The 18,358-nt window shown below is 36.1% G+C and overlaps 1 protein-coding gene across 1 annotated transcript in view; it reads right to left on the minus strand.

The window, feature by feature from the left end:
- The window catches only part of MAGI2 (membrane associated guanylate kinase, WW and PDZ domain containing 2), a 1,282,556-nt gene that overhangs the window by 915,590 nt on the left and 348,608 nt on the right, over positions 1-18,358 (minus strand). The window contains exon 2 of the mRNA XM_087821115.1: positions 7,179-7,295. Within this exon, the coding sequence (XP_087677241.1) occupies positions 7,179-7,295 (117 nt within the window). The remainder of the gene's footprint in view (positions 1-7,178; positions 7,296-18,358) is intronic.

The following is an 18,358-nucleotide window of genomic DNA, read 5'->3' on the forward strand; positions in this document are numbered from 1 at the left end:
AGTTATGATGGCATCCTTAACCTGACATTCATAAAAAAATATGAAAGCACATGCTTGGCTGGTTATACCCAGAACTGCACTTAATTTAAACCCAGCTCTTTATTTTTCCCTGAAGTGTCTGCTGTATTTGATATATCTTCAGTTTCCATAGTTGTTTACACCTGTTCAATATCAAGGACATTCCATACTCAGAATAATTTAAGCCAGTTTGATGAGCTGATTTGAATAACAATAAAACAAAGAAAACAAGCCAGCAAAATCAGAAAACTACATCACTTTAGAGCAGGAAAATCTGCGAGAGTTCATTTTATTCCTTTTCCTCCCTCCCCTCAGCCCCAAAGTGAAGGCCTTTGGTAAGGTCCTCTAGTTAGTTAGTGGCAGAACCTAGTCCAAAACCAGTGGCCCTCAGTTCTTAGATGAGTACTCTTTCCATAGCATCATGTTGTCAAATAGGTAAACCCAAAGGTTATTGCTACTCATCATGCTCCAGCAATGCCGATCTGCCATGTGTAATTAACTCTGACTAGTGCACTAAATAAAATATTGGTAACCACAATTAGTATTCCTTTTTTATTGTTCTTTAGGCAAAATGCATTTGAATCAGAAAATGAGTGCTCTACTACAAATGTGCAGCCCTAGAATTCCTTAAAGTGTCCATTGCTTACAGGTTTCCTTCAGCTACATAATAATCCAACAGCCTACGTACTTCTCAAAAGAGTTTGGAAACTTAGGTAGGTCTGAACCCTACAGATTCCTAATTCTTTCTATTCAAAAAGTACAGTGATGTACTATGAGATGTGTTGACCTTCTTATATCCCACTAAACTACAATTTTGAAGTCTGCAGGGAGTAGATTCTGCAACACCTGGAAAGTGAGCTATATTTACCTATTTGACAACATGGTGCTATGGAAAGGGTACTCATCTAAGAACTGAGGGCCATTGGTTTTGGACTAGGTTCTGCCACTAACTAACTATAGGACCTTTCCAAAGGCCTTTTTCATTGAAAGTGATGACTGGCTTCACTGGAGGAGGAAGAAAATGGCTTCAGGCACTTATCTCAGATTCTTCCCTGGGCCAGTCTCTAAAACTACTGAAGCCCAAGAGTGTACATACCATCTGCCTACTCCATCTGTGGTCCACAGACACAGTTTTCCTATGGAAAGCTTTTCTATATGAATAGAAAAGAGAGAAAAATAAACCCAAAAGGAAAAACCAAGAGGAAAGATTGGATCACAGCCACAAATAAAAGCTGATCAAGTCAGGACAAAGGGATTTTTATGTGGTTTGAAAGAACAGTAAGGTTGTTCACTGTTGGTGGCTTTTGCTTTTCTTTTGTGCCAGAGATGTTCCTTTATTCTAATACCAGTGCCCTGTGGTGTAGAATGGGTAAATCAATACAATCCCTTCTAATGTACCTTCCTTTCCATTTTAAGCAACATTTTGGAGTTATTTTTCTTCTGTAGAATACTCTGTCAACCAAACCAATGAATGTTACTGACCAAGAAAGATGCATTCATTTTGCTCAATGAAAAAAGACAGTCTATTGTACTTTCACACATATTACATGAAACTAGATCTTAATACTCTCAGTGATAAGAGAGGGAGGGTAAACCTAATACACCTTTCTATAAACTAACAACACATTTTTTATTAATATATTAGGCAGGCATATAAATGTGTAAGTGATTAGAATCCTTGAAAGCATTTGCTACTGCTCAAAAGCTTTTGAAATTTTTCTTCTGGTCTAGCCTTCCAGAGCAGTTTACACATCTCTGAAGAAATTTAGTTTCATTTGTTTACAGATTTCCTTCTTGTTTGGCCCACAGTGCTAATAATGTATTTATTCTCTATTACCCCTTTTTGTTAACACTTAGCACCACATATAATCAGGCTATTTCAAAAACTGAAATCCATTACCAAAGAACAAAAGTATGTCAACTTGTTTTTGAAATAATTGTGAAACACTCTAAAAGCAACTTTTAAAAAGAGAATCTAAATTAATGATTCTTACTTGAAGCAAAACAGTAAGGTTAAGGTTAACACTGATGTAGATATCCAGTTGTAATATATTGATTTAAAACTCAGATGGATTTGATATATCGAGTCCTATGCCTGCATATTTGCTATAGTTCAACCTACCATCCCAGCACATAGGCTTATATTGCTTAAACATACTCTGAGTATTTTTAAAAATATGTTTTTATTGATATCAGAAAGAGAAAAGGAGAGGGAGAGATAAAAACATCAATGGTGAGAGTCATTGATAGGCTGCCTCCTGCATGCCCCCTACTGGGGCTGCAGCCCACAACCTGGGCATGTGCCCTGATTGGGAATCAAACCATTACCTCCTTGTTTGTAGGTCCATGGATGCTCAACCACTGGGCCACACTGGCTGGGCAATATTCTGAGTATTTAATCATATTCTTGGTCATCTTCAACTTAGAAAATTTGATTCATTGAACAAAGATAATTTTTTGGTAGTATAACTCACAGGTTTATGTCACACTCCCTACTTACCACATGCTTAGAAATGTACATTTGTGATGAAAATTACTAGTAATTGGAAAGATTCATTCATGTCCACAAAAACATATTGCTTTATTGAATATTACATATTTTATAAGGATTAAATGCATTGATTTTCTGCTTAAAAGTTAAAATTATTTCCCCTTATGTAGTATACTAAAAAGTTCTACCTTAATTTTAATTTAATACTTTTTAATAGATAAGTGGTCAACAGATTTTCAGTAGTCCTCCCTGACCATAGTCCAATATGGGAGTATATAATTAGGGAAAAGGAATGTTGACCCTTTGCATCTCAGTACCTTTTTGTGCACTAATAACTGCTCATCTAAAAAGGAGACAGTTCCTATAACTTTCCTGCTTCTATTTGCTTATTCATGAAGAATAATTTAGCATAACCGAGAAATTTTTAAAATATATTGGAAAACTTACAATTTAATTTTTGAGAATTTTTTTAACACAGACTAACACTAACTTAAAACTATTAAATATGTAGAAACATCATTGTGAGTTACATCTCAATTGGCTCTTTCATAAAAGTGATTTCTTTGATATCCTAAATGTATGCTTTTCATTTTATTCACCCTTTATGGAACAGTTTTAGGCCTTGGTTTTATTGATTTTTGTCTTTTACTTGGTAAACACTGGTATTTAGTCTTCAAATAAATTTAAAATATTTCCCGATAAAACCATCTCACCAAATAACAAGGGATGATCTTGGGAGGGAAGTTTAATTTTAACTGCCTTCCATTTCATTTTGAAACTTTAAAAATTGGTCATTGAAGTCCTTCTTCATGTCACCTGGTATAATGGAAAAAAGTATCTAAAATATATATCTGTGCTCATTCCTGCCTCAAAAATTAATTTGTATCTTTAATAAATATTAAGGATAGAAAGAATCAGAACTTCATAAATAAATGGAAGTAATTATTTTTCTCATATTTAAGGAGCATATTCAATTTAATTAATGTTGATTAGATTCAAGAGTTAACTATATGCAATCATTATGCTCAGTAAAATATTAAAACCAAAATAAAGTTCATTTTTACTATTATTCATTTGAAAATTAATGCAATAATCTTCTCTATTAATTCCACTAATTTCCCTCATATACTTTTGAATATATATTACACAAAGGACAACATGCACATACTGCCTTAACTTTGTACACCTCACATGCTATGATAAAACAACCCCATGTGAACTCTAAATAGATGCTGCTAACTTAGTGCTTCTGAAATTGTATTTTGTGTACTTTCAAGGTAATTGAAATCACATTTGATGGATATTCTACACTTTTTTGAGTCTTTTATCCATATATGTTTTTCTTAGTTAGTTTTTATCACTTTCCAGATTACAACAGTTTTGTCTCATCTTTATTTACTCATTTCCCCTCAAGTTCCATCACATAAAAATTCTATATAGCCTGAAATCTAATAGTAAAAAGTTTCATTTACAGTATTCATTTTTAAAAAGTTAACTTTCACTTTAGAACACCAGGATCCTCTTAATACCTCTATCCTTTTAATACCACTAACACCAGGATCTTTTATACTCCTGTCAATTATAGTTAACAACTAAAGGGCACATGCTTATGTATACAAATTTAGGTCTTTGATGAATATAAATCATGCAACTGGCTAATCTTTTACAGGAATTATCAAAATTCAAAGGTTAAGTTCCTAAGAATCTTTTCTCCATGACTGAATTTGAAAGACTGATAAAGTGATATAATGAGAGCCTCTATGTGCATGTATGTGTGCCCATGTGTGTGTGTGCACTCATGCTCAGCATATACCCAACAATCCTATCTCTGTGATCAAGTCCTGCCTTCTGTGCCTAGAAACACAGCTTTAAAAAAAATAATTTTGAAGAATTAAGCTTGAGATAATGTTCTAGGGAAACAGATGAAATTGTTAAATATAGTCAATCCTTCTTTATGAGCCAGGAAAGATGAATGGAATTTTGTATTATCTATAGTTAAGGTGCAGTAGAAACCTGGACTGTCCACTTCCCTCCTATGTTTAGATCAGAAATCAGCCAGCAGTCAGGCCCAGGCTTCCTTCAGAAGGGGGTAGAGGAGCCAAGTTGTCCACAACTAAATTGGGCTGAGTGTATGTGTTGTGTGTGAGGGGAGGGAGTCTCTGGAGCCCTAATCCCAGAATTCTTTCTTACTCCTTAGAGACCAAGGAAATAAAGCCCTAAGACTTTGCTCTTCTTTCTAGTTGTAGCTGGTAGTGGTAGTGAGCAGAATTACTCAGTTGGGTCTTCCTTTTAACAAATTTAAACCACTCTCACCTAGTTACAAGTTGACTACAGTTTTGTTTCCATTGAGTTATCCAGGACTTATTCCTGGTGCCATTAATAGATTAAACAGAGGTATATATATTAAGCTATGTCTGCATAAGAGCAGTGATATGCTCCTCAGTAAAGCATTGTTCTTTTATGGTGCTGGGTACATGAAAACCAATGAGACTTTTTTTTTTTTTTTTTTGACAAAAGAGACTATGTAAGACTACCCAAGCCCAAGGGATGTGCTGAATACACTTTTAAGTTTTTAAATTATGGCAGGATTTTTCACACTACTGACACATTTTTGCTGCACAGTTTCTGGAAGTGTCTGAACATTTCATTAAAAGATATACTGAGTAAAGGCAGTAGATTGCTTAGGTCCAATTCATCAGTATAAAACTAATTATAGACAGAAATCAGAATCATCTCTACCTTAGATGATATTTTTACTTTAATATCAAGTTAAGAGCATTGTTAGAGAATGGCATTATTGGAATTGTCCATTAGGAGTGGTGACTACAAATTAAAAAAAAAATAATTGTATGCGTATAATATTCAGATTCATTGAGCTTCTAATCATCTTCTTTATAGGAGCTATTCATGATTTCTAATTGAATTTATGACCTTGTACTGAAATCACATCAGGAAACTCTTTATGTTTACTCATATAAGCCTAGTTATTCTAGCCTTATATTTATTTTTCCTTCATAGTATTTCTTTGGTGTTCTAAAGAGAGATGACTTATTTAAGAAGTTAATTAACTAATGCAAAATTTACTTCTATTATCTTCATATTTAATTAAGACATTTATGTCCTCACTTTAGCAAGGACTACAAGTATTCCTGAATGTCAGCCTCTTATCTATTTTCCTCAGCTTTTAAACATAATAAAGTGCCCAGATTCTTTATTTGGCATTTCATATCTCCTTTCTTTCATACCACAAAAGATAAATTTACATGACTGCGCTGACAACATCACAGCTTTGAAAATGAGTCCACCCATTACCTTATAAATAGTTCAGTCACTTACTTTAATCCATCTTCTCCTGCCCATCACTCTAATGTCAAACTTACAAATTTAAGGATGCACTTTCCTCAACTTCCAGTTTTAAAGCAAGAGTCCAACAGTCTATTTACTTAACTAACACACATTAACAGAAGTAGCATTTGGATTGACAAAATGTCAATCAGCAAGCATTCTCATTTAGGAATATTTGATAGTGGTGTCCTGGCACATCTGTTTTTTTGAACAGTCAGTGCTAACAATGGCAAGAGTCCATCTTCCTAAGATGTGTGTAGGTGAAAAGGGCTGGGTGCTGAATTATTCATTTCATTTCTGTTTGTTATCAGCATTTCAGTCTAATCATCTATAATCTATACATTTTACATAGTCTATTAGTTCTATCCCAGAAATAAAAAAATATATATGCATATCTATCTATTTATATTTACATATTTGTTTCATTTATCCCAGTAAAGTTTTTCTTTTTTAAATATCAACCTTTCAAAACCCATAGCTTTGAGTTTGTTAACATTTAGAGCAGAACTAAAACAAAAGGAATACATACAGCCCCCACAGATCAAAGTTTCTGGAGAGACTGAGAAGTATCTGGAGGCCATGGGCTCTACCTTGAGGAAATAGATTTTGATATCTATCTAAGATCTAGGACCTGCCTTGAAAAATCCTTGAGTTGCCACAAAGTTATACAAAATTCTTAAATGAGCTGAAGCAGGTACTAAGAAGTTGATTTATGAATTTTATCACTTTACCAATTCTCTTTTGAAGTAGCACCTGTTCATAATCAGGGATTGTTTGTGGGTTTCTATAGGTTTCATATAAGAAATTTGTGCCCAACACTCATCATCATCACTTTCTAAGAGTTACAGGATATTCAGCCTCACTTTCCAATTCATAATTTCCTTTTCAGTTGTGAGATTCCTCTGCTGCAAACCAAAGATGAAGCTGGGAGTTACTGTGTAGGCTCTATTCACAAAATAGCTATTTCAGCTTACAAATTCAACTTGCATTCTCCCAATTCCCGGTGTGGAGTTCTACCCCAATCAGGACTCATTCTGAATCACCAACACCCTGGACTAGAATTCATATTTCTCAGTACAAACTGGAGAAGTAAATTAAGGTTATAGCTTGAAAATCACAAGTCTTTTCTGGTTACAACTTCATCATGAACCACACAACTGCAGTTATAAGCCTTTGCATTTAAAACTTCCATATCTCAAATAATTTTTCTGTTCCAAATGCCCATCATAAAAATCAGTGGAATTTAACTTTTCTTTGAAACAATGGACATATTGCCGAACATTTATCTGTTAAAATAGAAAATAATATTGCCTGCTGTACTCACATGGCACCGTGCGGAGGTAGAGGTTGTCACGAATAATTTGCTGAAGTTCATGGTCCACAGAACCCTTCTGAAATCGTAAGTTGAGGTAGTGACGAAGATCCTTATCAACAATTCCTCCTAGAATAATAGAGTTTCTTAATAAAGAATGTTGAAAAATATTTTACATTGTAATATGATTCTGTTATAAATATACTCATCGACTTATTTAAAAGATGCATGATTTCACACTGCTCTTTTGACCTTCTGAAACATTGACTGGGGTAATATTAAAATATAACATTTACTGAGATGATAATAGTCTACCAGGTCTGTGCTCAGTGTTTTACATGCATTCTTTAATTTATTTTTTATTTAGAATGAAGGCAGAAAGTACGTAATACTTGAGCTAATTCTGAAATGTCATAATATGTCTCATTGAATGGCCAACAGGAATTTTTTCTACTTCACATTTTCCCTTTCCTCCTGCCTCTGGCAAGCTCCACACTACTTTTCTGTCTCTATGAATTTGACTACTCTAGGTATCTCGTGTAAGTGGAATCATACAATATTTGCCCTTTTGTGACTGGTTTATTTCATTTAGTATGTCTTCAAGCTTTGAAAATATTTTTGTTATTTAAAGTTACTATGGATTTAGATAAGCATGGTGATATAACAAAAGAAAAAAAAAAACTATACAAATATTAATGTTTTACTTCCTTCATAAAATCAAAGTAATTTCTCTGTCCTGTGAAAATGTGCAGATGTTTATGACTAGAAATCAAGATTTTAAATAACTTAAGTATTTTCTTTTATTATTATAAGTATTATGTTATTATTATTATAGAAATAATTTTGAGTCTATTTGCTATTATAACCCAATGAAAGAGAAGTTGGCTATAGGTAAGAAAGCTAGTATAAATTTATCCAGGATTAATATTTTTTAATCTTCATCTGAGGATATGTTTATTGATTTTAGAGAGAGGAAATAAGAGAGACAGAGAGAGAAACATTGATCAGTTGTTTTCCATATGCACCCTGACCAGGGATCAAACCTACAACCTAGGTATGTGCTCTGACCCAGAATTTAACCCACAACCTTTCGGGTATGTGGGGCAACACTCCAACCAACTGAGCCATCCAACTGGGCCCAAGATTGATTTAAAGATAAATGTTTAAAGATGATTGTGTTAAATTACAAAGATTTACCTGAGGTTCTTTTTATTCTTATACTTGAAATAATGAAGTATAAGTCAAAATGCCTATAAAATATAAGTAGGTATTACTAAAACCCTTAATTTTCAAATGTATTTGGGTAGTTGAGCCAAGACAAAGAATTAATGATAGAAGAAATAGAAAATCTGTAGTAGTCACAAAAATCATGTTCTCTTCGAATCTTTTTTAATCTCAAAATTTCAGTTCATCAATCTATTTATACCACTATGACCACTTAGAATTAGGTGTGTGTGCATATATGGGACACAAACACCTTTACTCAAACAGTAGTTAATATATTTGCAAACTATATATTGCAACATTTCTGAAGTTTCTAAATCCATTGTTTCAGTTGCCTCCTAATTTGCTGGTTCAGCCTCAGTAAGATGCTATAAGAAGTAGTATTTTTAACTGAATTCACTATCAAAATCCTTACTCTCCAAACAATGTTTCTCATATATTTTAGCAAAGAGTCTTAATCTATTTTTTCTAGCCAATATAAGATAATAGTGGAAAACAATGACACCAAAGGAAAACATACAGCTTATTGAGTGCACATAAGTATTACATCCAGAATGCTTGCACATATAATTTCCTAAATTCAGTCAAGAAGCAGAGCAGTCCGAAATGGGTCACTCAAAACTACCGTCACTTATATCAACAATTACCTATTATTTACATCTTCAAATGTCCTGCATTTCCATGTGTTGCACTCACTGACATCATACTGAAATAGTTAATAATTAGAAATCGGGAAATTCTTTTTTCTCCCTTGATCTTTACCTGTCATCAGAACATGCCTGTCCTTGCTAATTCATTATAGCTATGGAGAAAGCATTGTGGCTGACTGTTCTCAGCTGTCGTTTCTGCCAATCTCTAAGTCTATAGGTCCTTCAGCAACTGCACTCCATCTTTCTCACTGTCTAATATGTGAGACATGCCAAGTGATGAGATGCTTTCTGGCAGCCTAAGAATATGCTAACTATAGAACAACAGATGCAGTCTGTCCACTAAAGTAAAGAATCACTCAATGTATGTAACATGGATAAGCCCACATGTATAGTTCAGAATGATTCTTGTTCCTGAAAATATGTATATTATCAGTTAAAAACCATTTCTGCTACTACAGATATTCTACATTAGCCCTCTCCATATCTGTCAAGGTAAGAAAACAACCAAAAAGGCTGTCTATTTATTTAGTGATTTTAATATATTGTTGATCTTTTAATCTATTAATATGACTATGTTAAAATCTTTCCCCACCATGGAGGAACCTGCTGAAGGTTCTGAAACTAATATAAAATATCTTTCATTAATTAAAATGAATTGTCACAAATAATTGAATTTGTTTTGGAAGGACTTTTTCTGCCTCATATTTCTCAAATACTTTATCATCCATCACAATTTATCATAGCATCTTTCAAATAAGTAAATTTTGTTTACCCATTATCATTATTGAAAATTCTGCTAGTTGCCTACCTGATATTCTTTTCTATATTCTTTTTTGTTAAGAACCATAATTTGGTTTCAGGCCCAAACATACTATACACCAGGACATGGATCACAGTGGTCTGAAACAGTTATCTAATCTAGCTCCCCACCTTCCTAGCTGCCCTTCCAGCTTCTAATAACTATGTTCTGGCCATTGAGACCTAACACAGAAAGAGGGGATTTCTTTATTCATCGAACCAGACTTGATATCTGAGATATATTAGCCATACTCTGACCATGAAGTGATTTGCATAAGGGAAAATCCAACATACTAAGGACATTGGAGTTAAAGGTAGAAACAGCCTGAGACCCTGAAGATTTCACTGAGCAGCTAAAATAATATCATCAAGTACTTACTTTAATAAATCTTGTTTTATGAGAAAAAGTGTACACACATTTCCTAAAACTCTTATGATTATCTGTTATTTGCAACTGAACACGATCCCAATAGATATGTGTGTATAAAAGTGTTTTACATAAGTATATATAATACATATACTCACATTTAAAATAATGTTTTTTCTTAATTGTAAATTTTACTTAGAGAAAAATTAAACAGCAGACAATGGGCAATAACTGAGCTAACAAACAGAGTCTGAGTCTCAAAACTACCTGATTTCAGGTATATGTTAATATTTTAAAGTAAGTTGAAAAATAAAATAAAAATTCTACATCATGTTCAATAAATGTTACCTATTATTAAAATAAATAATTTGCTGCCTTCTTTGTGATAGTTATAATTTTTGTTTTTATTGTTGTTTTTTGTCTATAGAGTTTTTGTTTTGTCATTTGTTACTGATACCTAGGTCTGGTAGCTTATGAAATGTCCACATATATCCTTCTGTCAAGTATAGCACTGTCAAGTACACTGTCCCTTAGCCACTGTACTCATCTCTTCATCAAAATTCAGTGGCTTTTACTTACTATTAGATTTTAATAGTTATTGAATTATTTCATTTAATGGTTAAAAACTTAATTTTCTTTATTTTACAAAGCAAAACTATAGATTAAAACAATAGATTGTACCGCCTTCTCAAATCACACATTTGTCAATGAGAGAGCTGGGAAGAATCTAAATCCTATGATTCTGGGTCTAAAGAACATCAGCCATTTGAGGACCAGCCTCATAACCTAAAGCAGTCGAGTGCATTCTCAGCATGCTCACCAGTGAGCTCTCCCCTAAGGAGAACCCTAAGGAGGGAACTGGGTTTGAACCCTTCGTATCACAAGTGAAGAGAACGAAGTTCACTAAGGTTATTTGGCACTGAGTCCAAGGCAAAGACTGGGAGAGGGTGGGAAGCATCAAGGATCAACTCCCACGGGTCATTTGGGGAGAAAATTGCACACATTACCACTTGAAAATGATGTGCATCTCTGCACTTTCAACAGTTTTCTTAAATGTCTGCTCTGTCCCCTCCACTACTCAAATGCTCAGATTGAGGAAGCAGAGAAAGAAGCTGCTGTTTGGTCAGATAAACAGAATCTCCTTGGCATATCCCTTAAGAAAAATTATTAGGCTGGAGAAACAAGATGGCAGCATAGGTAATAGCTGCACCCACCACCACCTGCAAACCACATCAAAATTACAACTAAAATACAGAACAACCATCACTCAGAGCCTCTGAAATCTGGCTGAACAGAAGCCCTACAACCAGGGAACTGAAGAAGCACTGAGACCAGCAGAAGGGGCGGTGACGCGGGTGGATGGGGACTGAATCCCAGAAACCCAGCTGCGGACCCACAGCCAGTGCCGTGGGTTAAACCCGGGAGGGAATCTCAGTGGTGGAGGTTTTCTGGAGGAGAGAGGGGTCCCAGCCCCACAGCAGCCCCCCAGCCCAGGGTTCCAGGGCCGGGAAGAGACGTCCCCACAACTCTGGGCTGTGAAACCAGCAGGAGCTGTCACTGAGGGTCACGCAGGCTGCGGGAGCCCCAGCAGCTCCTCTTAAAGGGCCCGCGCACGGACTCACTCAGGCACATTCCCTCTGAGCCCAGTGCCAGGCAGCAGCTGGAAAGGACCTAGGACACTCGGGGAGGAACTAACCTGCCTGAAGTTGGGGCAAGAGGTGGAGGGGCAGCTTCCTCCCAGACAGAAGAGCTGGCAGAGGCCATTGCTCCTTTGGGGAGTCCTCCTGGCACACAGCCGGTAGGCAGGCGCCATATTTAAATCGCCAGCACCTGACTCACACCTTTGGCCCCACCCCATGATTCCCAGAGGCCCCGCCCCTTCCCACTTGCAGGCTTATCCAGGCCATTTCCAGGGGCTTTTCTCTGCAGGTGACCTCTCAAGCCTCATGCTTAGGACTTTCCTAAAATCTCTCAAACAAGCAGCAGCGTGCCCCATACGGCTTGATAAGTGGCCTCAGGCCTGGCTTTAGCGGCAGCTGCATTGGCTCATAGCTTGGCCTCTCCTGGACAAAACCAAGCTCAGCATAAGTAGCAGCCAACAACAGTTTGCTGTGTAGCTCGTACTGGGTGGCCCTGGGCAAGGCACTGGCAGAGGCTGACTTTGCACCTCCCTGGAGGCCTCAGAGACAGTGCACCTGGTGGTCAGACTTGACCATGCTGGATTACAACCCTACCACATCCATGAGTGACACACTCAAGGGGTGCACTTGGCGAACACCAAAGCTCCACTGAAGTAAATCCTGCTCCATAGGGGTGTCTCCAGCACAGCAGTTCTTTGGCTGTAGTTGCAGCTGGTCCTCACAGCCAATTGGCCTGGGGGTCAATTCCTCCCAATGATGCCAACAGCAACCAAGGCTCAACTACAACAGGACAGTGCACACAGCCCACACGGGGGGCACCTAGAAGGCCCAGCTCAGGTGACTGGGGAGGCTGAGCTACTGGACCCTACAGGACACCTACTACACAAAGCCACTCTACAAATTCCAGGAGACATAGTAGCTCTACCTAATACATAGAAACAAACACCTAGAAGCAGGCAAAATGTGGAGGCAAAGAAACATGTCACAAAGGAAAGAACAGAAGAAATCTCTAGAAAAAGAACTAAATGAAATAGATCCAAGCAAGCTAACAGATACAGAGTTCAGAATTTTGTTTATAAGGATGTTTAAGCAGACTATTAAGGAAATAACTGAGAAAATCGATAACATGATAAAGTACCAATTTGAAATGATGGCTGCAGGAACTGAAATGAAGAGTAATTTACAGGGAATCAACAGTAAAGTAGAGGACGCTGAGAATCAAATCAGCAATTTGGAACATGAGGAAACAAAAAACACCCAAACAGAAGAGCAAAAAGAAAAAAGAATCCAAAAATATGAAGGTAGCATAAGGAGCCTCTGGGACAACTTCAAGAGGCCCAACACTCATATTATTGGGGTGCCAGAAGGAGAGGAAAGAGAAGAAGAAATTGAAAACCTATTTGAAAAAATAATTACAGAAAACTTCCCCTTACTGGGGAAAGAAATAGACTTACAAGTCCAGGAAGCACAGAGGATCCCAAACAAGAGGAACCCAAAGAGGCCCACACCAAGACACATCATCATTAAAACGCCAAAGGTTAAAGACAAAGAGAGAATCTTAAAAGCAGCAAGAGAAAAGCAATTAGTTACCTACCAAGGAGTGCCCATACCACTGTCAGCTGATTTCTCAACAGAAACTTTGCAGGCCAGAAGGGAGTGGCAAGAAATAGTCAAAGTGATGCAAAACATGGAACTACAACCAAGATTGCTCTACCCAGCAAAACTATCATTTAGAATTGAAGGTCAAATAAAGAGTTTCACAGATAAGAAAAGCTAAAGGAGCTCATCACCACCAGACCAGTACTTCAGGAAAAGTTGAAGAGTTTTCTTTAAGAAGAAGCTAATGAACAAAAGAATCTGACGAACTAAATAGATCCAGAGACATTGACGCATGCAACAGATGATCATATTTCAGAGGAAAGAGGGAAGAGGGGAGAGGGTGGGAAGAGATTAACCAAAGAAGTTATATGCATATATGCATAACCCATGGACACAGTTAATAACGGGGTGATGACCTGGGAAGGGGGTGGGAGCAAAGTGGAAGGGTCAGTTGGGGGAGAAAAATGGGACACCGGTGATACTCTCAACAATAAACATAAATTTAAAAATTTAAAATAGAAAAATTATTAGTCTTGGCCTTGTTGCTAGAGTGAGACACTCTTCCTAAGATTGGGGGAGAACTACATCAGGCTCTGTAGTGTGTGTGCCAAGGGTCTGATTGCTGGTAGCTGGCGGGAGAAGTCCCATCCTTCATTCATGGGTATGAACATTGGCTCAAACTTTCCCTTCCAATAGCTTCTGGAATTGACATGCACCTTATAAACTTGATGTAAACTGGGGAGAATAGTTCACTAATTGGGATGGTGCAGGGTGTGTAGGAAGAGGAAAGTGGGGACTATAAGCAAGACAAAGTTTGGCCCATTCTGATGTCATTTATTGAGCCAAATTAGGCCACTTTAACATTCTATTGACCTTATTTATTTTTTCTTCTCCTTACCTCAGTTTTTCTCCATTCATACTCAACAAGGTGCTGAAGTGCACATTTGATTTGTTTGTTTGTTTGTACTTTACCTTTTGTACCCATTTCTCTGCTTTATCACATACTATCTTTTTTTGGTAACAGCACTTTGATTTCCTTTTTCAAGTGGCTATATCTCACTCATTCTGTATAAATGTGGTTAGACTTTTAGCCAATCTTCCCTGCTCTCACTTAGCCAATTAAAAGAAAAACATTAAGCTAGGTGGATTAAACAAATGTTTCTTTCTCACAGTTCTGGATACTGAGAAGTGCAAGATCAAGAAGCTAGCAGATCAGGAGTTTTGTGAGGCATCCTGGTTTGCCAATGGCTATTTGTTCCTTGAGTCCTTGCATGGTTGGAAGAGAAAATCATCTCTCTAGAGTTTCTTTTATAAGGGTACATAGCCTATTCATGAACTCCACAATCATGACCTAACTACTTCCCAAAGGCCCCACTTCCTAGTACCATCACATTGGGGATTAGGATTTAAACATAAAGCTTTTGGAGGGGTAATAAACAGTCCTTAAAAGTAGGTGCAAACATAATAAGGGCTTCACTAGATATAAATTCCTTGTTTCCATATAAAGTACTTACCAAATGCATCTTATAGTTTGGGGATTTTTTTTGGTAATCAACCAAATTATTTTATAAGTTAATTTTAATCATAGACCACAAGTTAGTTATAGCCCATAAGAAATAGTGATGGATAATCTCCATTTGATATACATATATATCAAATATATATATATATATATATATATATATATTAATATATATATATATTTTTTTTTTTTTCTAAGTTGTCCAGGAGGCCAAGGTTATCAACAGAAAATTGATTTCATGCATTGTCTTTTCCAAGTAAGTAGTACAATAACCAAATAAAACAGTTTGTAAGGAATTGGAAGAAAAGAAAGATCTATCCATGCATTCAGCTATGCCCATAAGTAATTGCAAATTTATTTTATGCTGGCTTGTTGGATGGTGGGAAAGTAGAAGAATAGATAGTAGAAAAACTGTGAGGCTATGTTGTTATGTTACTTTTTCAAAAATAGTTTCTGCTTGGCTCACCTCAAAAATGGAGAAATAAATCACAGAAAAGTTGATTGATTCTGTTGTAATCCACAGTTACAAAATAGGTGACAGACATATCTAATCCAGTCTACCAGAGCAGTCTCCACCGCCTTTTTAGGTGGAAAATTGTCTTTGGTTTCTGATGATCTAGAGGCCCATCTCATTTTCAGGAGCTAGAATACTGCACCAAATCACTGGATATATTTGATCTATACTAGTCATTTTATAAACTACAAGCCAGTAAAAGTGTGTTTCTTCCAATAATTTTAATAATAATTTAAATAAGAGCACACATATAAGAGCCATGGTAACTCACTTCAGATGACTTGCTTGGTTAATTGCTTTTCCATAGCTGGAAATATTTGGGTATATGAAATTTGTATCTCTTCCATATTTTACTCGTAATATTAATGAGTATAGTCAATCCTTTTATCATGCTTTAATATCTTTGCATGTTATTTTCCTTCAAAATTTTAGTAGTATCACATGTTTTGTATAAGAAATGCACTAATAAAAGAGACAACAACCATTACAGATCATTAAAAGATTTAAACTAGGGAGAATAATTGTTATTTCAGAGAAAATGACAAAGATAAATGTAAGTGGTTCATAATATTCTCTAGTTCATATTGAAAATGGCTTTTTATCATTTTCTTCCCCCTATTATTGCACAGATGGAATATTATTATTGAGTTTCATTTTTCATTGTTAGTCCTGGTCTCAAAGTAAAAGTTAAAGTTATTCTTATAGTTATGATTATAGGCTCCCATGGAGAAGGGAAAATGAGTACTTGCTATATGCCTGGAATTGTGCTAGGTGCTGTACATGCATTAGCCAAAATTTTAAAATCAAGAAATGTAAATGATGGGCCCATAGATGAAAACACAAACTCAACTACATTGTTTGTGTCTCAAGATGGTCAGTTTAGTCTCAGAATAGGGTATTTTCTATTAATTTATTTGACTTATTTAACTTCTCAGCATTAGATGATCCTTATAAAGAGCAGCATGTCACAATAAATTCACCTTAACAATATGTGTGTGTGTGTGTGTATAGCGAAAAAAGAATCAGCCCCAAATTCAATACATTTTCTTAAAAAACTGAGGTTTTACCACTATAAGTTCAAAAAGTAAAAAAACACACAAGCTATTAGGATAGTTATGAATGATTTAAAATCATTGAAGATTAATAAATCTTAAAGCTCCAAGGTTTCTGCAGAAAATTACTAAGGTCAAAGAAAGAAACTATTATCCAGAACATTTACATAATACAGCTGGCAAAAGTTTTTCACTATGGGAATTGGTTTACTGCCTTTTAAATGTATTCCAAAGGTTAAGCTGAATTTTAAGAATTTCAGTGATAAAAATATCATAGTTGTTATTCTTGGAAAATCCAATTTAAAATTTTACTTCCATTAATTTTAAAAAAACACACCCTAAAATAAACTGCTCATACTAGGTATGCCTGAAACACATTCATTTATAAAACTAAAAGTGAGAATGTAAATAATATTTAAACAATGAACATTCAAGCTTATTTCACGTTATATTAATAAGCCACTCTGCCCAAGTCAACAAAAATTATATTTTTAAAGAGTCACCTTATGCTTATGAGTAAAATTGATGGCAATTGGCAGGGTTAGATTTGTAAACTGTTGCATTATTTTGCATTTTAAAAACTATAAAACAAAGCCAGTCCTCTCATTTTAGTTTTTTCAAACCTGCTTCAACTTAAAACTACCAGATGATCTGGTACAATAGATGGTCCACTCCAAATAGCTTCATTCTGAAAAGTATCATGACATAGAACATGTTGCACAAATTGACTTAAACCCCCCCACTCCACACACAAACACAAACCCAACAGAAAACCTCACAACTTTATTTATGAGACCATTTTACAGTGATAATACAAAAAAATTCTTAAAATTTGGATTAAAAAAAACAGAAAATAGAAATTATAGAAATAATATGGCATGCTCTAATTTTGTCTTTGGTTCACCTATAAGTTTTTAAAAATTAATTAGGCACTGAGAAACATTCATGGTATGTTGAAAATACATGCTGCTATACAGTGCCATGTATAACAATGCTTCCTGGGGGGTGGAAGCAGGGGGAGGATGGCTAAAGTTCCAAGTTAAGCTGGCAGATTCTAAATATTCAAAACCCTTCTTTCACAAGGTACAATGCTAACTCTAAGACCCTGGTGGGAGTTCTTGCTGATAGTGACAAAGATTCTACGTGGGAGGAAAAATTCTATATGCTGTTGTATAAAGAGCTATGGGACAATGAGCATCCTGCTAACCTATCTTCTTACAGTTAGACTCAGCCCAAACTCTCTTTTTCTTTGGAGGGGCTTAGCCCTTAGTTAATTCTGAGGTCTTGGCTGCTTCAGTTTGCACTGCCATTGTCAATTTGGTCTGATTTCAGTATAAAATGGGCTGTAATCTCTTTCCTTCATTCCTATTTTAGAAACAAACACAAAATCATTTTGAGATTTCCTTGGTGTTATTACAAATACTTTACTACTCATCAAATTACCCCCCAAACCTGAAATGCCTTTCCCCACAAAAACCTGTAAGGCCCCAGCCCTTTTGTCTACACCACCCCTGTCCATAAGGACATATAGCATAGACAGGTAGGAAAAACAAGGGCAGAGGATGATAGTGGGAAACTGCAGTTTACAAGGCCTACAAGGCATCCTGAGAGGTCGATGCGTTTGTGCGCACGCTCGCCTGGTGCATGTGTTAGGGGAGAAGCTGGCGGGCAGCGCCGAGTAAGAAAACAGCCCGCAGGAGCAGTGAGGTGATGGTGGAGGAAGCACACAGGGCGACTCCTTCCCATCCTCGTTCACCTAAGTTTTACTGCTCTCCCCACTGAGAAACGAGGCCCTGATCTGACTCAGGAGAGAAATAAGAAGCAAA

Source organism: Miniopterus natalensis, chromosome 10 (assembly GCF_054644295.1).
Source record: "Miniopterus natalensis isolate mMinNat1 chromosome 10, mMinNat1.hap1, whole genome shotgun sequence".
Taxonomy (NCBI): domain Eukaryota; kingdom Metazoa; phylum Chordata; class Mammalia; order Chiroptera; family Miniopteridae; genus Miniopterus; species Miniopterus natalensis.